The 27,199-nt window shown below is 43.1% G+C and overlaps 1 protein-coding gene across 1 annotated transcript; it reads right to left on the bottom strand.

Annotated features, from left to right (window-relative positions):
- Positions 1 to 27,199, bottom strand: MIS18BP1 (MIS18 binding protein 1). Its single transcript, XM_076345814.1, has 16 exons — positions 26,623 to 27,199; positions 23,446 to 23,571; positions 21,778 to 22,283; positions 20,013 to 20,089; positions 17,883 to 18,013; positions 13,324 to 13,414; positions 12,191 to 12,354; positions 10,867 to 11,033; positions 9,774 to 9,882; positions 7,942 to 8,818; positions 6,844 to 7,016; positions 4,454 to 4,596; positions 2,125 to 2,273; positions 1,373 to 1,457; positions 653 to 710; positions 1 to 459 (listed from the first exon to the last, which is right to left on the bottom strand). The coding sequence occupies exons 1-16, from the start codon at positions 27,197 to 27,199 to the stop codon at positions 365 to 367; spliced, it is 3,528 nt and encodes a 1,175-aa protein (XP_076201929.1). The 3' UTR covers positions 1 to 364.

Below are 27,199 nucleotides of genomic sequence, written 5' to 3'. Positions count from 1 at the left end.
GACTGTACCATTATAAATTTATTGTACAGCCATATTTCAAAAAGATGTTTTATCTTAAAACGAATCAAAACTTCCCAGTAATTGGTATCCGAGTACATTCCTCCCTCCCCCAGGAGCAACAGGGCAATGGGAAGGAGGGGCCTGGGCAAGAAAGTGCCACTGTACAGATGGAAAATGACAAACATTGCTGGGGAGGCAGCAAGATGAGGCTGGCGTTGGAACACGTAACAACACTGCAGGTCAAGGCTTCCGAACTGAACTCTTAACATCACAGGAACACCACGTCAGAGGGGTGGCCAAACCCCTTTGCTTCATAGGAGAGGCGCATAAGTGTTGAACTAATAAAATCCACAAAGTTCATTCATTAAACAGAAAAATAAGAGTCATCCTGTTCTTCATCAGATGAATCTGCTGCCTCGACCACAAAGAGCTTCCCTACAACAGAGGTCTGTTTCACTTCTGCAATAAGAAAAACAGGGGTGTGAGTAGTGTGTGGGCCTGAGCTTAAGAAGCAGTTACCGAAGGTCCAAAAAGCAAAGACACTTATGAGAAACAGACTGCAGAAAAATTATTAAACACAAGGACTGTGGACACCCAAGAAGCCAGTGGCAATGTGAACGTAAGTGAAGGAGGAGAAACAAAGAGTACTTACTTTTATCAAAACTGAACTTGGTTCTGTGCGAAGCTGGCGTACCAAGCACACCTCCGGCCTGATGGAAAGGACAAAAAGGCTCTGCTCAAACAGCTGCTACAGCACCAGCCCAGGGACGTCAGAACAGCAGGGGGGGGGGACACGGGGGGACAGGGCTGGCAGACTCAGTATTATGCTGGGATTAAGTTGCCCTATCACTATGCTACATTTTCACTAAAAAACTAAAAACTCTTCAACTACCACAACCGCTTTCACTAAACTAGAGGCACAAGCCATTTTTCTGCTTCTGGGATCTCAGCTTTTTGTGGAAAAGCCAGAAGAATTACAAAACCTAGGATACTGCAGGAATAAACGCATAAATTCAGGGACTCTCTGATACAAGGTGAGAATTACTGTTTCCTTTCCCACCGTACAGAAGAATGTAACAGGAACTTAATGTACCTAAAGATCACAGAATTCAAAAGCAGTTACAAATCCTGAAAAAAAAAGCAATGTATTTAATCCTGACAATAAATAGCTCTTTTCTAACAAGCAGAACTTTTCTCCAAGAGAAGTGGATACAAAAACCCAGAAGTTTGGGAGGAAGTAAGGGAGGGTTCCTGTTCTCCGTCTTGAATGTACACAACTAGTCTGTGATCCCGGGATTCTTTTGCCCGCTGCTTAGCAAAGCTTTGCATCGTTAGGGTGGAACTAGGCAACGTCCAAGGAAACCAGCATTACCGACGACTTCTTGACGTTGTCCCAGGTGCCTCTGCTGCCCTGCGTGTTCTTCTGCATCCTGAACACGTGCCTGTCGTAATCGTTCCTGTAGATGTAATCAAGCACGTTAGCATCACCGGCATGCCACCTACAGAATCCGCTGGATACAGTTAAAGGCATTATACATACAGCTCTAATTCAGAAAGAAAATTAGCATGGTCATTAAAGACAGTTGTTGGTCAATTAAATGTAACAGCAGCTCCGGGAGTATAACAACACAGAAGTGTTTAATTAGATCATATGCTAGAACTCCTAATGCAAGTATCAGACAAAGCTTCATCATCTTCCCAGATGATGTTCACTTCTTGTCTGTTAGATAAAATGCCAGTTACTCTGCAAGTTTCAAGATGATTCCAGTTTCAGTAAAGCCTGAAGCACTTGGCTTAACAGGTTTAAGACTCAAAATGAGCAGAGAAACCTCTGCCAAGGCGGACGCCCAAATAACTCCCTCCTCCAAGAGTAAAAGGACACGCAATTGGCATTGTGTTCGTTGCCCACACTAGTTGAGCAGCTCAAACTCACACACTGTCAAAGGAAAGAGCTTTCTCTAAACAAATCTCTCAAGGACTGCAGGATTTACTATGCATGCTCTAAGTCTGGAAGAGAACTGGCGTCCCAGCTCCAAGAGTGATCTTTCTCAGAAGACAAAAAACAATCTTGGGGAAAATGAGAAAGGGAGAGGTTAGCAGAGGGACAGCAGTACGAGTTCCTACCTGTTGATGGGCACCAGCATACCAGGGCTGATATGCTCACACTGAGGGGTTTTCACCATAGGGAAGACAGCAGAGGAAGGTGTGATCGGGTTGTCTGTAAGTGCAAAGTCATCGTCGTCGTCATCGTGGCTTCCCTGGAAAGCTGGCAACTACAAAGCCACATCAGAGCAATCAGTGACCTGCCCTTTTTAACAAAAGTCTGCTGAAAAGGCTTCTCACGGGTGTGTCTCAGAGTGGCAACAGGACACAGCCTCTTCAGGACTCTGTGAACCTTAGTTGTGTCCCTCATCCCCAAAGGGAGGAGTCCCAGACTTCCTACTCTCTCCTCAATAGGCAGTCGCTCCATTCCCTTGCTCACTTCGGTTGTGTTTTTGACTCCGCTATGTCCCTCTTGAGACGCAGAAGCCAGCAATGCGCACAGTACACAGAATGAAGGTACGCAAGGACTCGACGTAGCAGCCAAACGATGCCTTGATCTCGCTCTTAATACTCCTCCTGTTGATGCCCAACATTTTGCTGGCCTTTTTTTGGCTGCTACTACACATTCAAAAAATAATTTCTGATTAAAATCACAGGCTCAAAGCTGACCATTACTACTCAGGAGGAGGATTTCAGGATTACTCAGTGAACTTCTGGTCCTTCCATTTTGAAGAGAGAGGAGAACTGGAAAGGTTCAGAGAAGAGCAGCACAGATGATCAAAAGCACAGCAGGTCCTGGGGGGCGGGGGGAAGAGCTATAACTGGCATCAGGGGTGAACGGGGACCAGGACAGTTGGTCGCTGTCTCTTCCCCATGAGAAGAGGAGGACAAAGTCAGCAGATGCAAGTTCAGGACAAACAAAAGATTATGCCTCTTCACACAGCAAATAACTCAGCTCTGGAACTCAGCACAAGAAATTGCAGCTGTGAAGAATCTGCATGGGTGCAAGGAGGGGCTGGACTAGTTCATGGGAGGGGAAGCTGCTCATGACTCCTAAATCCACAGAATTTCTCTCCGGAGGTACACTTCTCACCGGACACTACAGAAGGAGGCGAGTTTCTTTTGCACAGCTCAAGCTAGGCAATATGAATTTGAAAAAAAAAAAAGGAAAAAAAAAAAGGAGACCCCTTTTGAATCACTGGCTGAAACTGCATTCTACCAAAAAAGGAGTCTCCTGGAGAGCCCCCCTGCAAAAACAGGGTGTCTTGGACATGGGTGCACCGATTCCTTCATAGCTGATCCGCTCATACTAGTCATGGGGATTTCTCCATAGCACACCGCAGTTTACAGAAAGCAATGAAGTTACCACTGCTTAAATTTTGACTTTCCAATGAGCCACGGCCTTACTCTGCTCCTGGATGCATGCCAGAACAAGAAACGCACTGTCGCTACAAAGAAAACCCACAAAAGAACAAACGTATCAAGAGACACACGGGTGCCGACCGGAGTCCCTGCTGGAACTGAGGCGCTAGTTTTAATAGGCAGAGCTAGTTCGGCCAGGTAACGGCACAAAGATGCATCACAAAATATACTTCAAAATTTCTCTACAGGGGAAAAACAAAAAAGAAAAAAGAATTATTCTCTTGATAAATGAGTGGCTTTCTCTTTAAAAGTGAAAAGAGAGTCTTGACTAACATCTAGAGTGCATAACCGCGCTTCACCACAGCTAAGTGGAGGTTTATCACAGAGAGAGGGTAACGCTCCCCAGCTCTGGTGCTGCATCTGCTGGGTGTGTTTGGGGCTGCACGTGGAGCGGGAAGGGAGGGCACTCCTCCTGCTTTGGCTACTGAAAGTGAGCCGAGCCAGGGGAACGGGGCAGCTCTCCAGGTCAAACAGGCAACAAATAGGAGAGTGAGTAAACCGCAGGCAAGGGCCAGGGCGAGAGGATAACAGAACTCCCAAAGAGAAACCCACCCAACAGGCAGCATCGAGAGGTAAGTGGTTGTAGGTGTGAGATGTGCCAAGGGGAGAGAAAGAAAAAAATCCTGTTAAGTATCAGCGTGACTTTAGAAAGTACCCGGTTCCACAGCACAAGGATCCAATGGTCGTCCCCAGGACAGCGGTATCACCGCACAGCCAATGCTTCGCAGCCCCAGAAGTTCCTCCCACAGAGGCAGAAAGGACACCCCTACCACATCCATTCAGCAGTAATCCTCATCTGCAGAAGCCACGTCCCACACGTTCTCACTGCCGGCAATCGAAGTGTTGCGGTAACAAATCCAGGAGATGAGCCTCTTCCCCAAAATCCACGAGGTTTTGTGGATGGAACTGAACCAGCAGACTTGTAACACACCCTTGAAATACCAACCGGAAAAGCATACATGTGTATACACTGTTTTCCCAGACTTACCTTTACTCTTCTGTTCTGAAAGGGTGTCGCAGTAAAAACATCGTCATGGTTGTCCTTTGGCAAATGGTCCAGGAAATCTCTCATCTGCTGCTTTCTTTTGAAGGTTCCCACTTTGGCAGTTATCATAACCGGCTCTTTCTTATCTACAGGAATCAAAATATTAATTGTTCTAAGACATTAGTTACGTAGCGTGATTTTAAAATTCGCTAACTACATCAGTGCTAGTGATACAGTTCAGTCTCTCTTCTGTGGAAATGCCTTATAGCTTCTTCGTGATCCTTTGAGTTCTACACAATTTATGCTTTCAAAAAGAACTTCTCTACTGCATCTTGATCAGAAGTTTACTCCACAGCCTTACGCGGCCATTGCAAGTGTCGTACATACATCAGCTATTTTATCGCTATTTTAACAGAATTATCCATGCATCTGCATTTCAGAGACAGAAGACACTAAGATATATCACCCATGTCAAGAGGCATGAAGTGCTCAAACGAAGGCTCCGCTGCACAGAGACCAGTTTAGCATCCTCGACACGAGGTTTGTGGAATGCTCATCTGAGACTTTAGCGTATGCAGTTGTATCCTTTGCAAACCTTAATCCAGTTACCGCGCCTACAGGATGAGCCATTAAACCTACTTGAAGGAAAGAAAGGACTTTGTCACTTCCGCTGGTGTGTGTATTCCTATCCTCTGTTTTCCGTTACAAGTGACTTCCTGGGCAAATTTAGAACATCATCCTCCCGGTACCCTCATCTTCAGACAAAAACTAAAATAGCTGCTTACGCAGACAGTCAAGTAAAGAAGAAAATTAATCCACAGTTGACAGACTTTCAGAACAACAAAGCATTTTTGTACCTACACTAAGATTCATTGTTAACAGGATGCACTCACCTCCTGAGAGAAAGCCAGTGAACAGCTCCCAACTGCCAGGAAAGATCCCGCCTAAGTATCACGCAGGACTGAATTCAGTCCTTTGCTTTGCTACCGTCATTTTAGAGCGTCTTAGCATTCAAAGGCCCAGGTGAGTCCGAGAGGTCTCAAACATTGCTCTCCTCAAAGCAAAAAAACCTTAAAACCACTGTGGCAAACTGACCCTTCACGAACGCTCACTAACCAAAACAACTGTCTCTTCTTAATGGAAGAGCCTGCAGTCTGGTCTGACGATGTCAAATGCCAGGGTGAAACAGGAAAAAATTCCCTGTAGGGTATCAGCAGTGGCAAAATGAACAGCAACGTTAGAAAAAAACTTTCATAATCACAGAAGTGCAGGGAATTTTGATACCATGATAACAGTCAAAATAAGATGGTTTCGACCTATGCTCCAAAGTGCTTGAGAACAATACCACCACAATCAAAGCTGAATAAAATTCATTACAAAACTCACGCCCAGCAGATTCTCACACTAATTCTGTAACTGCAACAAACATCTCAAAGAAACATCCCAGTAAAAACACAGTGCGTTGTCCTGCACTTGAACCCTCAAGCTGCTGCTTTTCCAAGTCTGCACAAAATCATATTTCACTGACTTTAAGGGCAGGGAAGCCTACTGAGGTCACCTGGTCTGTTCTATGTTACGGAGGCTGCAGAACTGGAGTCGAGCGTTCCCACGTGAAGCCCAGTAACTGTGAGTAACCCGGATCACCTCATTTGGACAGAAGAAAGGATTTTAATGCTTTCAGTAAATGGAGACTGATGCACAGCTTGTTAAAGAAACATCACCCGAGTCGTCTTTGCCCACAGTTGTGTCACGCTTAAAGCTTCAGCTTCCAATGGCTGCGTGATGGCATGTCTTTGTCAGCTAGAAGAGTTGCTGTCAAACAGCTTTCCTTACCTAAGCACTTACTAAGTCATCGTAACTTCTCTGGGTTAAATAACCGGATTGAGCATCTTGCGCCTTTCCCTTCAGGGCGTACTTGCTATCTGTAAGCGCGAATTACTGACTTCGGAACCAGACGGCAACAGCAACAGGCACGTCAGTGCCAGACACCAGAGAACGTAACTTCGCTGTTCTTACTCCACGTTGCCCTTAGTGCATACAAGCGCCCCATTATCCTTTTTGGATCGGTAGCTCTACAAGTAGCTCATCATCTACCAGGCCTCCAAGAGCCTCTTAAGATATAAATAGCTATGTTCCCTTAGGTGGCAAAGCCAGTTTAAGTCTTCCCATCGTGCCAAAACTGGAAAACTCTAAAAATATCGTTTCTCTTCTTGTCACTTCAGTCATTTACGACATCCTCCAAGCTCTGCAACAAACCTTTATACTATAGAAGATAACCTTCTTCACTATCGGACTCCGATGTGTGTTTATGTCTGTATCTCCCATTACATAACAAATACTGAATTTAAAATTATTTAAAGACAACGACATACCCAGAACCAAGATGTCAGTACCTTTCTGTTCTGGTTTTCCTGAAGCGGTGGTCTTCTTGGCATGCATTTTGGAACCTTTTGCCTGTTGTTCTTCTACATACTTCTGATGGCATTCTTCAGCAGAGCGAGACCCCACCGCCATGGCTACCTCCACCCAGAAGCCATTCTTGTGCTTTGGAAATGAAGCAATGGCCCTGCCAAGAGAACAAAGCCACAACCTTCGTCATGCCGAAGAACCTGCGCAAGGCTGCCAAGTACAATACCCAGAGACCAGCTGCCCTTCCTAGGACGGTCGCGGTGCGTTGGGTGTAGAGAATCTTGTCTCTGGTGTCTTGTCCAGACGCTTTAAAGCATGCAGATTTATTTGAACAATTTAAGCTAACAGCTCCGCTACAAGATAAGTTTCTTCCTTATTTGCAGCAGGTCCCCCCCACCCCCCGAGACACGAGCGCATGCCTTTTCAGGTTTCTAATCTGAAAGAAACAAAACCAAACATGGTCAGTTTATTACTCAACGTATGTATTAAATACTGCCCAATAGCTTGTTTAAGTAACTGGACAATGCATTAATTAAACATTCTTGCAATTAATCTCCCCTTGACAAAACTTACATACATAAGCACACCACGTTTAGCATTTTATTCCATTAGGGGAGAGAATATGCTACCTCTGACTTACTGTCTAAATTATAAATATCAATACTTTTACCATACTATTTACCTGCTCATGTTTTTCAATTTTACTCATAGGAATGTTTATCACCTCTAATAAGATTAAGTATGTGTTTTTGAAAAACCGGCAGCATAGATTCACAAAATTTTGCCTAATACCTGTGTTCCTCTCACTTTACACTGATGACAGTGGTAGGGGCTGCTGTAGGCTCACGCATCTACAGTTATTTTAGAAAATACTCAGTTGCCTCCTTTACGTCACTATTGTTTATTTCGTTAACAAAATTTATTTTGCAAGAGGAAATTAAAAGCACAGGAAACCTTTAGAATAATGTGAAAGAGACCGAATCTGAAAAAATCCAAATTCAGACGATCCAAACCCTCCAGTCTATTACACCTCCCGATGTCTGAGGGAATCTTTGCCCTGTGAAGACAGGGCAACCACTTGCCTGTAGAGCTTCTGTAATTCCTTTTCAGACCAACCGTCAGTTGCTCTCGGAAAAAGTTCTTGAGATTTCGGCATCTTTTCCCTCTCAGGTTCTCTTGATTTTGCTGCTGAAGACTTGGCAGTGTTAGAAACTTTACAATTTGTTTTTTTATCAGATACTTTTGAATTCTTTTCTTTTACTTGAAATTCCTCCTCATTGGTTTCGGGCTCAGTGTCAGATTCAAGCAAATACCTTGGAGGGTTGATTCTGCTTCTTGTCCTCGCTGCCTTGTCAGGCAGATGGGAAGTACTAGACTCGCTAGAAGATGTTTTTCCTTCAAGTAAATCAGAACCATCAATGGCTTCGGGCACGCTTTGCCTCAGCTGCACGCTGTGGGAGACAGTAGAGTGTTTTACTGTCCTTTGTTCACACGACACCTTGTTTGCCTCATCCTGTGAACTTCTACAGTTAGAGGAAGATTTAGAGTTTCGAGTCTCTTTTTTAAATAAAAGTTTATTTTTCCTTTTGATAGACAGTGGGATATCTTCACTGGATTCCTCTTCCTTATCTGTGCTTGGCGAGTCTTCTGTTAAATGCTTGTCTTGAAGTTGTTTCGCTGACCTTAAAGAGTACTTGTAAGCCTGCGAATACGTAGTCAATTCTCCATATTCTGTTCCTCTCTTTTCCTTTGTCATTCCTGGGATTCTGCTATTACAGTTACGTTTGTTTAGTACATCATTATTTAAGGGAGTCAGCTTAACAGAAAGCTGTGTTTTGATGTTTGTACTATCGATTGCACGATCACTGTCATCATCATCTGAAACGAAGCGCCTGGCCTCCTTGCTTCCAGCGGACTTGGTTTCTCTTTTGGAACTGACTCCTTTTTCATTGTTTTTCCCTGAAAGAGAGGATGTCAGTATAATATCGCACATTGTAGCGTAAAACGTTACTGTGTTCTCAGACAAGCAAAGACTAGCCTGCTGCGGGTTGCAATGCATCCCACACTCGTTAAGATCTGTGAACTCCTTTCTGTTATAGAGACCGTAGTCTGTAGGAAGAGACAAGCAGCACACTCCAGCCTGCAGCTCCCCACGTTCTGCAGAAGCCTCTCCCCACATTAACAGAACACTAGAGTTCTTCAGGACAAGGAGATATTCTGTTGAATGGTCACGTTGGGATACAAAAATAAACTAACACTGTCCATGGCAGTCAAGCAGCAGAGAAAATCCATTTACACATGACTCTTACAAAGAAGACATAGCACGAAACCAGTTGTAAGCACTGAATTCATTCTGAGCGAGCGTCCCTCTGCTCAGGAGTACAGCCAGCGGTGGGGAGGGTTCCTCATGTACAGGAGACATCCTGTGCCTGCCCAGTTCGCTCCCGTGACAGGCCGCCTCCAGACGACTAAAAGAATTAGGATTATCAAGGCTACAAAAGGGAACGTGAAAGTATTGAGCAGACAGAGAAGAAAACAGTAAACAGAAAATGTTGCTAAACTGCTATGACAGAGGTTGAGCAAACGCTAATATCCCAAAAGCTTTACTTGTGCTACAAATAGCTTTTCTGCAGGAAACGTTACAGTTGCTTTAAAAGAGAAACTTCTGCTTTATATTTACATTGTTTTCAGGGTTCTATTATTTACAAACGTAGCTTCTGTTCGGAGCTGCAGAACCAGAAAACTAGGCACTAATGCTACTCTGACAGTTCTTCATAGAAGAAGCAATCGACCATCAAAAGATTTAAATAATTTCTTTGCATTAACAGGACATCACCATACTGCTCCAGCACCCAACTCATGATCCCACTGATTCTAGTTAATAACTTTAAAAAAAGGAAAAAAAAAAATTTACCTTTACTTTGGCTTTTTGGTGTTTCTTCTGTTGTCTTTATTACTTCCCTTCTTTTATTCTTCTTAGAGATGGAACTGGTCTTTCTTTGGGATTTTTCACTACTAAACATCTTCAAAATAAAACAATTTAATCTAAACTTCTGCAAGAGATTACATACCAAGCCTACCGACGCCAACTCTGAAAAAGCCAAATGTTTACAGGATGGGTAGATTTAAAAGTCACCTACATTGACCAGTGCCTACTAGATACTACTTGATGAACACCTGTGTTTATGTAAATGCATGCAACCAAAGCAACTTCGCCAGACTCCCTTTAAACTTAAATATTCTAAAACACAAGCTAAAATCTTTAGACCTAGAACTGCTTGAGTTGGTGGTAAATTGGACATACATCTTCGCTGCCGCAGCTGATGACAAGTGTTAGTACGACCCCCATTCCATAAGGCCAACCAACCTTAGAGAGATTAAAAAAAAAGCTCACAACTACCACAGAGGACGCTGTTTTCCTTCACTCATTATCAGAATATTATCAGAGTTGCTTGAAGCATCATAATAAATAAGAACAGCACACCTCAGTCAAAACTGGGGCGACCTGGACAGATCAGGACACAAGAAAGGAGGAAATATCTGGTCCTAATGAATGTGAAACCCTACACGGGAAGGGGAGAACCGAGAACGGTACAGATTAACACAAAAGCTTACCTGCAGCACTGGCACCCCTTGTGCGATTAAACACCGTGGCAGGGACTCGGCACTACCATATCACAGAAAATGTTTTACTTGGGAACCTCTGTGACCCAAACCAGTACCTGTGCGCAACTTCCTGTCTGATACATTTCTCTTTCAAAAAACCACTTATTTTTCCAGAAGTAATTCCCCTTTATCCCCATTTTACAGACAACAACAATTATCTGATAATACAGAGATTAAGACTATTTTCTGTTTGTTTGTTTTAAAATGTTTTTATAATGTTTTCAAGATTGCCTGCCCCTTCAGGTACTTACAAGAGCTGGACTCTTTCTGTTAGATACCTAGCCAAGTTTATTCATTATATTTAAGAAACATTTAAGTAACAATACGCAAAAGAATCTTACCATGCTCAAATAATCTATTCCACCTTCTTCTATAGTAACATTTAGTTTCTGATCAACAAACTCACGTTGCCCACACCAGAAACTTAATGGTGGTTTAACAAGACGGCCACTACGAGTGTAAACTCTGTTTGAGTCATTCAATATGGAATTGCGCTTTGGTGTTGTATCTACAAGAAAAAACAAGAAATACAGTTTTGTCCCAAATATTGTATTGAACATTCAGCTTCGCAGACTTCACAAGCATAGGAGCAATCTTGTGTTTAAACTGGCTCATTGGCACTGACTAAATGGAAAATAGAAAACTTACTACAGTGTTATGCTGCTCTTTTAAAAGTGCTCAGATTAGAAATAAGTATACCCTAACATGACTGAAGTAATAATCTTCACAAATTATAAAGTTTACTGTTGTGAACTTTTTATTTTTACTTTATTTATAAGGTTATAAATACTGTAAAAGCCATATAGGGAAGTAGAATGATAAAGAAAAGTTGGCACACTGAACAAACCCTAACTGTAATGAGAGAAAAAAAATAAAACAGCTTTTATAGTGTTAGCAAGAAAATCTGATTACAGTATTAACAAACAGTACGATGAAGTTTGGCCAAAGCCCTGCTGGAACCTATGACAAGATATTAAAAGGAAGTCAAAGTTAAAACCAAAAGCTATTGGTGTCCATAACAAAGCTAGGATTGCATTACAAGGCAAAGAAAAAACAGGTGGATCAATAGGTTATGGCTTTACAACCATTTCTTTTAGAAACAAAGCCAACATAATGAATTTTTCCACAATCCATTCCATCCATCCCCAATTGTTACCATTCTCCGTGCCTCAACTGTGGCAAAAACGTAAAGATGCCATAAAATAAACCTGCTCAAGGACTTGACATGAATTAAAACTAACCCAGCTAAAAAAGGGGGTGGGCACTGCAGGGGAGGAGTCCCAAGGATGGAGCCCTGGTAGAGGTATTAAATCCCACAGGCATCCCAGGAGGGCTAAGAGAGTACGTTATGCAAAATAGCAACTGAAAAAAAATTAAGTCAAGTTTGCTGTCAGAATAAACAGCTCTGGAGTCGCTGCCTTCAGCTACCACAGACCAAAAGAGACTCCTGCTTCTTTCCCAGGGTTAGCTCTCCGGACAGCCCCTAACCACTTGTCGTAGCTGCATTACATCAGCAACCAGAAACAAAGAAACAAGTCAATGCTCTTCATACAGCCTAATTAACAAGATACAAAACGGACAGATGTTAGGTATCTTTTGCCGGGGAAAACAGCTCTCAAAAATACCCCAACGTTTTTCAAAGGAAAAGGATTATTAAATACTCACAAGCGTTTTCATCATTCTTCGGTGATACTTCATAGGTGGTGTTTCTGGTTTCAGGTTTCTTTACATCTCTTGCCGAGTCTTCTGCATTTTTCAACGCATCTGTACCCACCACTGAGTCACTCTCTTCATTTTCATCCTCACAAGCATTTTGTTTTTGTTCTTTCCTAACGTTTTGGAGTTTAAGAAAAGAAATAATAAACATCTGAAAAAGTTGTCCTTTAACAACACATTAACTTACGTAAACTGGAAGTCTTCTCCTCATCTCGGCAGAAGCCCCATAGCATAGTGCAGCTCTACTCATACAGAGACTGCGAGCCACTGCACGGGTGAAGCCCTTTGCTGGTGTTTACTCTAAGGCTACGTAAACCAGTGGAACAAAACCAAGCCAGCGTAATGATGAAAGGTAAAAGAGTATCCTTCCAAAGCAGTGACCCGTATCTGCCTGTAACATAGTCTTCATGCACGCACCTACAATCTTTTATACTCCTCTGGTATTCTTAAAAAGCAAAATCTCAGTAAGTGTTTAAAAGGACATTGCAATGTGTCGTGGTTTAACTGGGCAGGCAGCTAACCACCACACAGCCGTTCGCTCACTCCCCACAGCGCGATGGGGGAGAGAACTGGGGGGAGAAAAAGTAAAATTCGTGGGTTGAGATAAAGACAGTTTAATAGGACAGAAAAGGAAGGGAAAATAATAATAATAACAACAACAATAATAATAATAGAATACACAAAGCAAGTGATGCACAGTGCCATTGCTCACCACCCGCCGACTGATGCCCAGCCAGTCCCCGAGCAGCGGCCCCCCCGGCCAGCTTTCCCCAGTTTCTGTACTGAGCATGACGTCCCATGGTATGGAATGTCCCTCTGGCCAGTTGGGGTCAGCTGTCCTGGCTGTGCCCCCTCCCAGCTTCTTGTGCACCTCCAGCCTGCTCAGTTGGTAGAGCATGGGAAGCTGAAAAGCCCTTGACTAGTGTAAGCACTGCTCAGCAACAACTAAAACATCGGTGTGTTATCAACATTGTTCTCATCCTAAATCCAAAACACAGCACTATACCAGCTGCTAGGAAGAAAATCAACTCTATCCAAGCCGAAACCAGGACACAATGAAACAGAATCTCCAAAGAAATTACCTTCTTCTTTCCTCAAGAAACTCCTCAACATATTCCTTCCACTTTTTGGAAAACCCGTATGTAAATCTTTTGATGAAACGGTAGGGAAATCCTGTTTGAAACAAAAGTAGCATTAACAACAGCCGAGCAATACTTTCAATCAGAAATGCTAGAAATAATATCCAGCACAATCATGGTTTTGTAAGTACCTCAGAGGCTCGCTACGTCTTTGAACACTAGAGAGAGACAGGTTTCCCCAGTTTAAGAGAACAGCATACTTCATAGAAAAGTCAACCAAGGGGTCATTAATTACAGGCGTCAGTGTCTGGAGACAGCATTCTAGTTTCCTGGGAACCAGGAGCATAAGCTTTCCCCTTTCATCTAGCTGGACTGGCACGTGGCTTCTCTGCAGAGTGCCAGAAGTCCCTCAGAGAGCCTGAGGTTTTTGGGCTCTGGTTAGGTCTAAGCTGTTTGGGACTTACTGTATCAAGGAAACTCCACTTGGAAGAGAACTTTGTTTTGCTTTGATACAGAAGCTGTTCAATCAAGAGCACACAGACTGTTCATGAGGCTTAGACAAAGAACAACTGCATCAGGATCAGGTGCAGCCAAAATATCTAGCAACAACATTATGAACCTGGGAAGTTCTCCAGGTAGTACAGATACAACAGAATGACTCTAGTTTTGTCCCTGAAATTGGAAAACAACCCTAAAAACAAACATTGATGCAAAGGTATAATGTAATCCTTTGTTGCAACAGAGAAGGGAAAAAGCATCACTTGCACTCCAGCCTTTCTGAGCAGAACATTGGCCGTTTAACACTCCGGTGGATACTAGGCTATCACGTAGCCTTCTCGCTGAGCGGCTATAATCTGTACAGATGCAGGAGCACAACAACATTGAGCCACCGCTTGCCTGCTCACAATGTCTGAAAAACCAGCAGCGTTCAGCCTCTGAGACCACTGGAGTCATGGACTACGACAAGAAGGGTCTGCAACATGTGATTAGAAAACAAGCTTAAGTAGTAGCCTATTTATCTGAAATTCTGGGAAGCAGTATCTTTACTGGAAAGCATTCAACAGGCACATGAATAAAAAAAAAAAAGAAATCACATCCACAAACTGTTAATCTTAGGAGCTGAAAGGCCATTACTGTCAGCCTGCACCAACAGAGAGTTCCAGTAACTGAGCTCCTCCAGGAGGATGGGAAGTGAGAAAGGCACTCCCTTCATTAGTTTATTCAGTGTACAACCAAAGGTCCATCTAGCCCCAACCAGGGAAAGGATACTAACAGCAGAGGCCAAAGTAGAGTACAGAAGCAAGGCACGTATACAGGAATATTCCCTCCAAGCAATCTCCCAACCTCCAACTGAGAAATCAACACTGATTTCTAGGTATTTAAAAACCCTAAAGGAATTTGTCTTCCAGGACATTGCTCAGTCTCCGATGGAACTAATGTAAAACTTCAGCATCTACAAGATCGTGTGCAAGGATTTCCACAAATGAGATGCACGTAGCATGAAAAACTTTTTATTTCCCCTCTACTGTTTTTTTTTTTTTTTTTATTTCCCTTATTCTGTTATGGCAAGAGACTGCACACAACTGATCTTTATTTACCATCTCCATTCCCTTTGTTATTTCATTAACCTCTCCCACACCTCCTCCCTGGTTTCCTGTTTTGCAGGCCAAAAAGTCTTAGCTTAGTTTGTCCTTTGCCCTGTGAAAGCCTTTTCACAACTTTAAACATGTCATTCTTCTCCACACATTTCCTACTTCTTCTGCATTCTTTCTGAGAGTAGGATGCTGGGGCTTCTGCGGGGAGGGGGAAGGAAAGACATGGAGTTGTACTCAGTCTTCAAGCTGTTCACATATCAAAGGTTTTACAGCCGATAGCAGTCTTTTTGTTCCGTTCATTTTCAATGTTCAAGTTGTTTAACTGCTAGCGAGCATTAAGCTGACCTCTTAATAGAGCCATCTGTCAAAACCCCCAAACCTTGCTCCTCAGTTTTTACAGTGAACTGAGTCTTACAATCATGTATCATCATATACTACCATATGGGGGTTGGACTAGAAAACCTTTAAAGGTCCCTCCCAAACCAAACTGTGAAACCATTCTGTGATATCTGTAACAATATGCTTTCCTCTACCACCACTTGCATCATTTTACATCTATCAAGACCAAATTTCATCATTTCGATGCCCATTCTGAAGCTCCTAAGACATGCTTTCTGGCCAGCACTCACCCTTACCATCCTGATGCAACTTAGCAACATCAGACTACAGCTGCTGCTTCCCAGCTCATGTTCTTTTCTACAAAGTTTATGAATCTGCTCAACAGCCCACATCGTTATGGGATTCCTTTTATTCCTCTCATTTTCTACTGTTATTTAAACCCACAGAAGCTCCTCCTCCTTATCACATAACTACTTTGCGTCCTTACAATCTTCCCAAGAGCCTTTCTAGAAGCCCAAAGTCTAGGGGCCCCATCAAAGAAGTCCCACTCATTATTACAGTCTCTATTGGTTTACCTCATATGAATGCCAAATTCCACATTCCTTCATTTCAAGGGCCTTGGGAAACAACTTTCTTAAAAAGCTTTGCATCAGCCACCTTTCTGGTCCACAGGTATCAAAGCAGGTTTTTTGCAAGATGTTGCACACTAGTTATTTCATCCTTCAGCTCCTTTAAAATGCTTTAGGAGTAGCATTTCATTATAGCACATAGGTTCATTCTTTATATGGACTGGATAAAATACTTCCTGATCACCAGGAAGGGCTCTAGCCAAAGCACAGCAAGTGCCACTGCACAGATGCAGGCTGGAATGCAGTGAGCACCACAGGGGGTTGTGTGCAACATTCCCGCTGTGGGGCTGTTGGGAGATCAACCACAGAAAACACCCTTCCAGGAACAGAGCCTGTGCAACTAAATAGCCTGTACTGTCCTCTGCACAGTTCCATCAACAGTGACCCGTGGATAGGTTTGGTAGCACACCTGGAGTACCAGGTTGCTAATAACCACTTCTGATAAGGGGCAGAAGTAGGTAAGTGCTAGCCAGTGCTCTTACTGAAACACAATTCATTAATAATCTCAGTGCTTTGAAGAGTCACTTGGAGTATCAGTACACACCGGTCAAATATTTTCCACAGGCAAGTAGTTCTGTACTGGTGCAGCGTTGTTCACAAACTGATGGTGCCACTGCTGACAGTCCCAGCGCTCCTGGCTGCCAGCAGCCCTGGTTTAGGGAAATCCTCGGGTTAGACTTTAGATGTGGCATTTCTTCTCCTCTCTACCTACATTAGCTTGTCTTTAACTTCCCTTTTGATCCATATATCAGTTTTGAATCTGTTCAGGATATTTCCAGGGTATTTTCCACACCAACCCTATGACAGTTTTTTTGCATATTGGGGGGTGTTGGGAGGTGAGGGGGAAGCTGAGAAGGAAGCGCGTTTTGCTGTAAGTGCTAAGTCCGAAGATCAGAGGAGTTGACCCAGCATAGTTCATTAACTCTTAGGCTTAGGAAACCTCTGTAGTACTTGAGCCACTCTGTTCAGAAGTCCCTTGCTGTCACTTTTCCTTCTCAGAATAGTAAAATAAAAACAAATGTAAGTATTTAGCAAAGGAACTAATAAAAAAATTCAAGTCAGAGAGCAGCTAAGTCAGGTATTTATCAGAATGCATCCCAGTACTGCAAATGAGAAGAAAAAAAATTAAAGCCACAGACATTTTTGGATGCCTTGTGCTGGGCCTGAAAAACCAGAGTGCATATATGCTCCTTTAGAAAGAGAGCGATCATGCGCACAAGGCACGTCTGTATTAAGGCAAGCATGTATTCCATCTATGCCACAAATGATCTTTATGTTCCTAGAGCTGCCTGTAAGCACTAACATGGCAGCTCATTTACTAGCGAACATGACAGAGAATGCACATGAAGCAGAAAAATAGAATAAAGCCTCACCTAACTTTAACTTTGTGTGTAAATTAAATTTCCTTTAAAATTCCACATGCTTCAAAACAATCTGAAGCAGGAAATTTTGCTGGATTTGGTATAACATACCGCTTAGACCCTAAAGATGGATCAGTTTACAAATTATAAAGCACTGACAGCATAATTAGTCTGTCTCCAAACAGAAATTCTATGTAGCATTGCAGAGCTAGTCGTTAATTACTGAATAGTAAGTCATAGATAGAACGCAAACACCAGAGTAATTTCAGTAGTGTATTAATCACTGGCCAATCCAGCTCAATCCCTATTTGAATATCTTAGCACTATTTAAATGCCAAAACATGGACCAAAATTACAAACAGGCAACCTTAACAAAAACCAGTTTCTTTAAAAGAACATACCCATTAGTCAACTTCATGCTCTGAAAGCCCTCTCTGCGAGTGCAGCACCCTAGAAGTGCCAGCTACAAGTAACATGAGATAGTATTTAGAAATCTGATGCTGGAGTCGCTTTCCAGCTGAATACCCACCGAGCCCAACTAGCAGGATAAGACAAAACGTTTGCTTCAGCAGTATGTTCAATCATAAATCTAAAGCCCTTCTCAGTTTGTAACGTTACATTAAGAATCATCTTCTTACCTTCTTTTCTCATCGAAGCTGAATCTATATTTCCCTGTAGCAAGTAGATACTGCCGGATGATGTCTTAACTTGGTTGTGTGCTATGCGTTCCATAATTGCATTACTATGCCAAGAAAGATCTTTCATATCTCTAAGAAAAGACAGGTAACACGAAGAACAGAAATAAAACATTGTTTTCATAAAAGAAGGAATTTAAGACTACAATATTGATATCCCATATGAGATGGGCAGTGTTACATATTTTAAGAGTGATATAGACACTGGCAGGATGTGCTAGGTTTTCTTTTCTTAGCTTGGAAGAGAAACAGTTCTGGCCTTGTCTAATACTTGGACGGGAGACAAAATGAACATGTCAACTACTGCAAACGTTAGTCACAGAACATTAGCTTGACATTAGGCTGCAGAAGCAAAATGGACTAAAGGACTCCATCCAGCTCATTACTGCAGTGATACCATTATGCAAGTTACAAAACTACCGTTATACAGATCAAATGTATATTTTCCCCAGGATTATTATATTTATTTCTGACCTTCCTATTTAAAGACAAGAACAACTGAAGAAGGAGCCCTAATATGTGCAAAAATTGGAGTTGTTAAGAAATTATTAAGGGACTTCTCCGTGAGAAATAAAAAACAGAACCAAGCATTAAAGTAGAAAATCTACAGAGTGTTGGGGGGTTTTGTTTTTTGGGGGTTTTTTTTGTTTTTTTTTTAATATACTTTTACAACAGTATCAACAGACCAAACTACAGAACAGTATTACAGACTGAAACCGAAGACGACAGTGAAAACATTCAGCTGTATAACATCACAAAACATTAACAGAAGTCAATTCAAAGGGTCTATAAAGCAAATCAAATATATCATGTGTAAGCAACATGTAGCAGATACACACCAACACAAACGAAAAGAAAACATGTTGCTAGTAGTGAAGGGTGCAAAGTGAGAGGATCAGTTGTTTCCATACAGCCATGAAACAAACGTCAATTCCTACTACAAATCCTACCACAGAGTATGTAGCCTCCTGACATCCATAAGCATACTGAATTACTTCCTTGCACAGTGCTACTGCTGTTGAGCAAGGTTCTGAGTTTTCAGTAGATAAGTAACTGTGTTAGGTAGTTACTAACTACAGAAAGAGTAGAATACTCTTTTCCAAGGGTATATTTTCACAATGTCTTCAAACAACTTTATTGCAAGCTAAATCTCTCCTTTGTTCTGGTATTTCTTTTCCTGATCTTATAGCTACTTGAATACAATCTGACCAACAACATAACCAAAAAAACCTGCAGTCAGTTTTCAGGTGGATCAGCTGCTGCTGTGGTCACCATATAGCTGTAGGCATAATAGGGCCATCACAAATGGTATGGCAGGAACGTATGGCCAATGGCAGTCTGCACCAAGTTTGACTTAAGCAGCCACAAAACAGAATTTTTGTGAAATGAAGTAGAAGCTCATAAGACCCCTAGTCAGCATCAGTTTGAGGGATCTACTAGACAAACACATTTGTCTTTATTCCTCTTAAGCTCTTTGATTGACTCAGGACTGGACTTTGAAATAATTATTTAACCAGTAGTTTCCTGTATGTAGCACTCTACCTCTTGCACACATGAAGGAATTCACCTCTTCCTTGATAAAGAAATTTAAACTATAACATCACTTTGTATTTGCCAAAGGCTAAGAGTAAGTTCCCTGAAGGTGCTCCCATGGCCACCTAAGCCAGGACAACCATGGTTCCTTCTCCCCCCCAGTTCGTCAGCCTCCAGCCGTGCAGTCCCTCATCCCCTCGTGCACCAGCTCTGCCATTCTGCAGGCTCTGAAGCAAATGGGTTCAGTGTGCTTAGTCAGAAGATAGATAACTATGTTAAAAAAAAAAAATGGTAAGAGTTGTAAGCACTGTCACAAGGGTTCGGATGCAAGCGAAGGGCCATGTTCCTGTGGCTGGGGAGGAAGGCAGCGGAAGTGTGTGGAACTGCTTCCAACCACAACACCAAGATACTCCAAGAATGCAAGTCTCAAAGCTACAGCTATTCAGCCAGGCAAAGATGGTATATAGCCTTTCTAGCTCAGATGCTGAAAGCCCACCAACCTGTTTTACATTGCACTTAAATCAGAAAACTTTTTCTTACTTCCGTTTTCCTTCAACACATATTGCAGTGTTACCATCCATCACTTTAATTCTCCAACTGGTTAGGCAGACATTTTTCTGTTAAAACAAAAAAGAAAGTAATTTTTAAATTAGACTAAGCTATGCAACATCACCACGGCATTAGCAAAATAGAAATTAACTCCTGTATACCTTGAGAATATTTAGGTACTATCCTCCAGACCAGAAAAACTGAAAACAACCAACACATAAATGTTGAAGCATAATCAAGCTGGAGTCTAATGCACAAGTGAAGACAGGAATTTAAATTATAGAAGACAAAGTCATTGGCCAAGACCTCTAGCAATTTCAAAAAGCTCCTCACAAAAACACCAACACTATGCCATACCTCTTACACATTGCCATCTGTCCTCCATTACTGCTCAGAAAGAAAGTTATCCATGAAAAATAAAATTGTATTTATTAGCTGTGTTATTGCAAAAATTTAGACAGTATCAAAATGGCTATACCTGATATTGTGAACTACTGACACACATACAGCTGCAGTACCTTCATTTTGCATTACATAGCCAGCAAGCCAGTTGCACTTGAGTTGCAGTTTGGAACACTGTGTGTGAAACATACAACTTCATTTTAAAAAAAGCTTCTCGGAAAACGATTTTTTAACATCTGAAACTATCACTATTTCTCCTCATAACTTCAGTTAACAAACTCCAGATCTTTTCTTGAATAATGACCACCTTTTGACCATCAGCCTTGACTTCACTAAAGATCTTGCCAACAATTTAACCCTGCCTGAGGAAAGGTACCTACTCGATGCTCAGATCTGTAGTGTCCAATAACATCTCTGTGAGCATCTCCTACTCAGCTACAAGTCTTTAATATTAACGGATACCTGTTCCTTATCAAAATCAAAGCCCATCATAAAGGTAACTTTTTTTTTTTTAATACAGGAAAACATATCAAACATGCTTGACAATGGTGAGGGAGAGCGAAACAATTAACTTGCTTAACTTGAAGAGGACTCCGATCCCACAGATTCCTCCAGAGAACAAAGGAAACTCAACCCTTGGGAAGGTGTGCTTCCACCAGTTTCCTAGGCTAATCACTGAGGAATGCGGCATGCTTCAAAATACACTGCTTTCCTCGAGATTTATTCAGAAAGTTGTAAATACTGCCAAGCATGCATTGAATTGAAAATAAGATCTGCAGACCAGTCTCCTAGGAAAAGATTCTTGTCCCACTTAATTCAACAGGAGTTTGGATATTCTGTAGGAAAGCCAAGACTTTTACCTCACTATCAGCTGTACCGATTCAGTGAACTTTAGAACCATCCCTAGACTACAGCTAGGAAAGATCTCTCCTCCTTGGCTTTGAGCTGGATTGGCCAGTGATTTGTTTCATGTTCATCATACCAACACACAGCAATTAATGTAGTAAAGAGATGACATAGGACGCTCCTTCAGGTAGAAAACTCTTTCAGCCCATACTGTGGCTTGTGAATACTAAACCAAAAGGCCTTCTTTTATTAAAAAAACCACAAACAAACAAACAAAAAAAAACAACCAACAAAAAAAAAAACCCTGAACACTGTCATCTTGGAGTACGGAGAAAAAAGAAATCCTTTTGACAGGAAAGAGCTTATCAGTACAATCCAATAAAACAATAGTTTATTCTCTTCTGAGTGCTCATTACTTTTGACAAGAAAAAGAATAAATAAATTGCAACTATGAGCTACAAGCAGCACAGGAATGTATCAGTTACCCTAAAGTATTAAGTTCTCCCACCTCTTTGTCTGCTTTGCCAGCAACTTGATCTGTGTGAGGTTTATCCGAAGGGACCTTACAGCCTTCTTTCGGCTTTTGCTTCCTTGGAATGTGGACTTTGGGAGAAGAGAGCATAATACTACATAAGCACTGTGAGGGCTTTTGAGAATTAGCCTCCAGCATCTTTTCTACTCCATGAGCAGCTTGCTCATTACTTGGCTCCAATTCTCTTCTGTCTTGATGAAGTTCGGTACGTTTTGCTTCTCCATTTCCCCACCTTTCTTCTAGCTGATCCCCATTTTTAAAAGGGGCGGAGTTTAAATTCACAGAACTAGTCACTGTATTTTGAGACATTTCATCATCAGCATCCATTGATTCCATAAGGAAATTATCCTGATCATCCTTATCAGTGGCCACATACTCTGTAGGATCATTCCTGAGCTGCTCAGCAAAAGCAGACTTGACTAACGGCTTTTCTGTAGTTGTGGAAGGAGGAATCTGCCTGATTGGGTTTGAAGGTGTTGGATCTGCCCATTAAAAAAAAAAAAAAAAAAGGAATAAAAAAGAAGTTAGTGATATTTGAGAACTAATAAAAATACATTCATAAAGTTAGCTCCATTTTTAATGGAGCTAGGTTGTTTCCTAGGTTGTCTTGATTAACATTCATAAAGTTAGCTCCATTTTTAATGGAGCTAGGTTGTTTCCTAGGTTGTCTTGATTAGCATTACAACTGTGAAAGCACTGCCTATTTCAATTGTTAACGTTAACAGCAAGCCACCCTTTGAATTTGTTCGGACTAGCTTTTCCTCACCACCAGATCAATACCTCTGCTGTTAAAGACTTATAGATATCCCACTTTCCCCCAAAACCAAGCTAATGCACACCATATCTATTAATGGTATTATCTTTACCATTCTTCCTATCCTTTCTTTAATGAATCCTCCTTGCAGAGAAAAAAAAAAAAATATATATATATATCTGTTTTCACAAAACCCAACATCTCAAACATTTCCATCTTTCCAGACGTCAAGATCTGGACTGCTAGCCATGCTGCTGCTATGCTGGGAGCTACAAGCATTGGGGTTTGAGTTTTCAGATAAATTAAGTTCAGTTTTGAACAGTGAACGCTACTAAGACTTTGGCATGCATCATTTTCTTCATCTGCATCTTCAAAACTGAATTACAGAACAGAAGCATATACAGGGTTGCTATCAAGTAACAATATGGAAAAAAAATACAAGAGGATTTCTTTCAGAACAAAACCTTTTCTCTTCATGCATTAAAAGCTAAGGGGAAAAAAAAAGAGCCAGCAAATAAGAGGTTCAGGATTTTTCCACCAAGTTTCACATTCACATGGCAAAGTGTTACACCTAGTCTCTAAAGAACTCTTAACCACATCAGGAGCCTGAAGGTAGATGGCCTGTGTTGTCAGTGCACTCAAACGGACTAATGATGCCAAGCTTCAAGATCAGAAGTCCACAGCCCTAAGCCATAGTTAAACCAAGTCTAATGCCATCTCCAGGTTTGAAAAGGCAGATTTGCAGGTTTCTTCCTCTATTTTCCACTGCGTGCAGACTACAAAGAAAGAAGAATGATACTCTGCCAAAGCACACGAGAGATTATAAGCAAGAACAGAAACCCTGAAGTCAAGGAAGTTTTTGAAGTGTTTTTAAGAGCAATACCAAGTACCTTTTCGCTGCTGCTGCAATTTCTGCTTTACACGCAAGAAGAACTTCTGAGGGGATTCCAGTACCAGAGGGTCTATGGCTAGTGCTTTTGTGGTTCGGTTCTCAGGAATCCGAGTGCAAAATAATTCTGGAAAATAATAATAAAAAAAAATTTGGGGAAGAAAAACATTTTCATGTGGGGGGCAGGGGAAGCGAAGTACATACTTCGTAAGATACTAGAACTCCACTATACAGCAATACGTTTTCTTTACTTTCCCAAGATGGATGGGCAATATAACCTTTCCCTTTTCACCAGAGAAAAAACAGCTGTTACATTGCCTCAGCTGCATGTGAGAAATGCTCTGAGGTGTGTGTATGCATGTCTGGACGTTACCCAACCCACAGGAATCAACAGGAGTTTGGAGGTGCATACAAATGGGGTGCGTTTCATAGTATTAAGGTCTAACAAGCAGCACCAATACTAACCCCTTTTGATATTCGATCAAAAGTCATTATCAATTTGGGATATGATGATGCAAGGGCAAAAATACACCTTTTAGAAATCCGCTGTTAAAAAGGGAACAAAACTTTAGGAGCTTTCACTTTTTATAAAAATCACAGAATGGTTTGGGTTGGAAGGGACCTCTCAAGGCCATCTAGTCCAACCCCCCTGCCGTGGGCAGGGACATCTTCAACTAGATCAGGTTGCTCAGAGCCCCGTCCAACCTGACCTGGAATGTTTCCAGGGATGGGGCATCCACCACCTCTCTGGGCAACCTGGGCCAGTGTCTCACCACCCTCAGCGTCAAAAATTTCTTCCTTAGATCTAGTCTAAATCTACCCCCCTTTAGTTTAAAGCCATTCCCCCTTGTCTTGTCACAACAGGCCCTGCTAAAAAGTCTGTCCCCATCTTCCTTATAAGCCCCCTTTAAGTATTGAAAGGCTGCAATAAGGTCTTCCCGAAGCCTTCTCTTCTCCAGGCTGAACAACCCCAACTCTCTCAGCCTTTCTTCATGGGAGAGGTGTTCCATCCCCCTCATCATTTTTGTGGCCCTCCTCTGGACACGCTCCAACAGCTCCGTGTCTTTCTTGTGCTGAGGGATCCAGAGCTGGACGCAGTGCTGCAGGTGGGGTCTCACCAGAGCAGAGCAGAGGGGCAGAATCCCCTCCCTCGACCTGCTGGCCACGCTGCTTTGGATGCAGCCCAGGAGATGATCGGCCTTCTGGGCTGCGAGCGCACATTGCCGGCTCATGTCCAGCTTTTCATCCACCAGTACCCCCAAGTCCTTCTCAGCAGGGCTGCTCTCCATCCCTTCATCCCCCAGCCTGGATTGATACCGGGGGTTGCCCCGACCCAGGGGCAGGACCTTGCACTTGGCCTTGTTAAACCTCATGAGGTTCACACGGGCCCACTTCTCCAGCTTGTCCAGGTCCCTCTGGATGGCATCCCGTCCCTCTGGCATGTCGACCGCACCACTCAGCTTGGTGTCATCTGCAGACTTGCTGAGGGTGCACTCGATCCCACTGTCTATGCCATTGATGAAGATATTAAACAGTACCGGTCCCAATACGGACCCCTGCGGGACGCCACTCATCACCAGTCTCCACCTGGACACGGAGCCATTGACCACTACCCTCTGGATGCGACCATCTAACCAATTCCTCACCCACCGGACAGTCCACCCATCAAATCCATACCTCTCCAGTTTAGAGAGAAGGGGGGGACCGTGTCAAAGGCCTTACAGAGGTCCAGATAGACGACATCTGTAGCCCTTCCCGTGTCCCCTGATGTAGTCACTCCATCATAGAAGGCCACTAGGTTGGTCAGGCAGGACTTGCCCTTGGTGAAGCCATGCTGGCTGTCTCAAATCACCTCCCTGTCCTCCGTGTGCCTTAGCAGAGCTTCCAGGAGGATCTGTTCCATGATCTTCCCAGGCACAGAGGTGAGGCTGACTGGCCTGTAGTTCCCCGGGTCCTCTTTTCTAACCTTTTCAAAAGGGGGTGCAATGTTTCCCTTTTTCCAGTCACCATAATAATGGTTTAATCTCATTTTTATTGTCTCCAACAGAACCACTAAGAGCAACAAGTGGTTTTATGTTGCAGAAAGAAGATTTTAGAAGTCTTTTTCATATCTAGCTATAAAACGAGGGCACTGCCACCTCCGTAACTGCAAGTTCTTTTGAGAACAACTCGATAACCCTCCCAGCGAAAACAGCATACAGCTGCCCATGCTAGCGGCCAGATAAGACAGGCTGAGCAGTTAGCATATTTTTCTGCAATTATGTCTTAAACAGACGAACCAGTTAGGTCTTAATCCCCACCCAAAACTGGATAAACGTTTAGTACAGGAGATTTTTAAGTACTGTACTTCGAAGAGGAATACATGTAGCAATGAAGCATAACCCTTCTGGTAAACTAGCCAATATATCATTGGGTCTCCCACTCCGGGTGATCATAGCATGAGAATAACAGGGCACCACCACAGGACACCCTCCTCTTTAAAATATCTGTTACCTTTACAGATACACAGCTCTGGGACATGAACCAGAAGCAAGGCCATTCCTACTCGCCTACAGCACCTTTACAGGAGGGAGCACAGCGCTTGCAAGTTCACATTACGCCAACTAGTCAGGAGAAACAGAAGATGCACTGGAAAAGCCATCAGACCAGGCTGCCCAGGGAAGCGCCCCAGGGTTTCAAAACCCAAACAATTCTTCCACGAACCTTTCTCCTTTCTGTATTGACTGCAGGGAGTAGTTAAAGTAATCGGTTGTTTTGATTTTTTTTTTTTTTTTTTTTTTTTTACTTATAAAGTGTAATTCTCTGGTTTTCAAGATGTTGCAAAGGGTCAATCCCACTCACACACACAACAGAAGGAGTAGTTAAAGCCAGACTGAGTAAGGGAGGGAGAAAATACCATGGGAGGGATTCCTCTAAGGTAAAGAAAGTGGAAGAGAAATCAACTATGCTACAGACACTATTTAGCATTAAAAAAACCCCATCATCTGATTTTTTTTTTTTTAATCCCAAACATCTGGGGGAAAACCAGTACTGGCACCAATATTTTTTACACCTATGAACACACACTGGCTGCTTTTTCCAGGCCCTGGAAGAGCCATAAGCAAAATACAGAGTAAGTCACACCTAGCTAAATGTTAAATGAGAGAGAGAGATTTCCCGGAGAAACGATCGAACAAACCTTTTTCTGGCTGGATACACCGACCAGGCACCTCGGCGGGTCTCTGCCGACCTTCTGCTGCGACAGGTTTGTTATGCCTTCGCCCCTGCTCCACGGGATTTAGGGTGGGAGTCAGGATCAGGTCGCTGCCGCAGCTCCTCTGAGGCGCCTTTCCCGCGGGCAGCCCGGCGTCCTGCTTCTGCCGCAAGGCCTTGGCCTTCATCCGCTGGAAGATTTTGGCCGGGGACTCGCGGGCGGGAGGCTCGCACGCCCGTCGCTTCAGCCGCCGCTCGGGGCCAGGGCTGGGGCCGGCCCGGATCTCGCTGACATCCAGCAGCTCCTCGCCGCCCGCGCTCCCCGCCAGCAGCGTGGACTGGAAGACGCCGCCGGCCGCCGGCCCTCTGGCGCGGCTCTCCCCGCGGCCCGCCGGCTCCGCGGCGGCCGGAGCGACCTTGAGGGTGCCCTGACACCTCAGGAGCTCCTTCAGGGGGGTCAGCGTGCCCGCGGGGATGCTGTTGAGGGACACCGACCGGAACGGCAGCCCTCCCCAGCGGCGGGCGGGAGCGCCGGCGGGGCTTCGGGTGGGCGTCACGGTCAT

Source organism: Aptenodytes patagonicus, chromosome 7, assembly GCF_965638725.1.
Source record: "Aptenodytes patagonicus chromosome 7, bAptPat1.pri.cur, whole genome shotgun sequence".
NCBI classification, from domain to species: Eukaryota; Metazoa; Chordata; class Aves; order Sphenisciformes; family Spheniscidae; genus Aptenodytes; species Aptenodytes patagonicus.
Note: the sequence above shows the minus strand (reverse complement) of the source record. Positions and strands in the feature narration are given on the sequence as shown.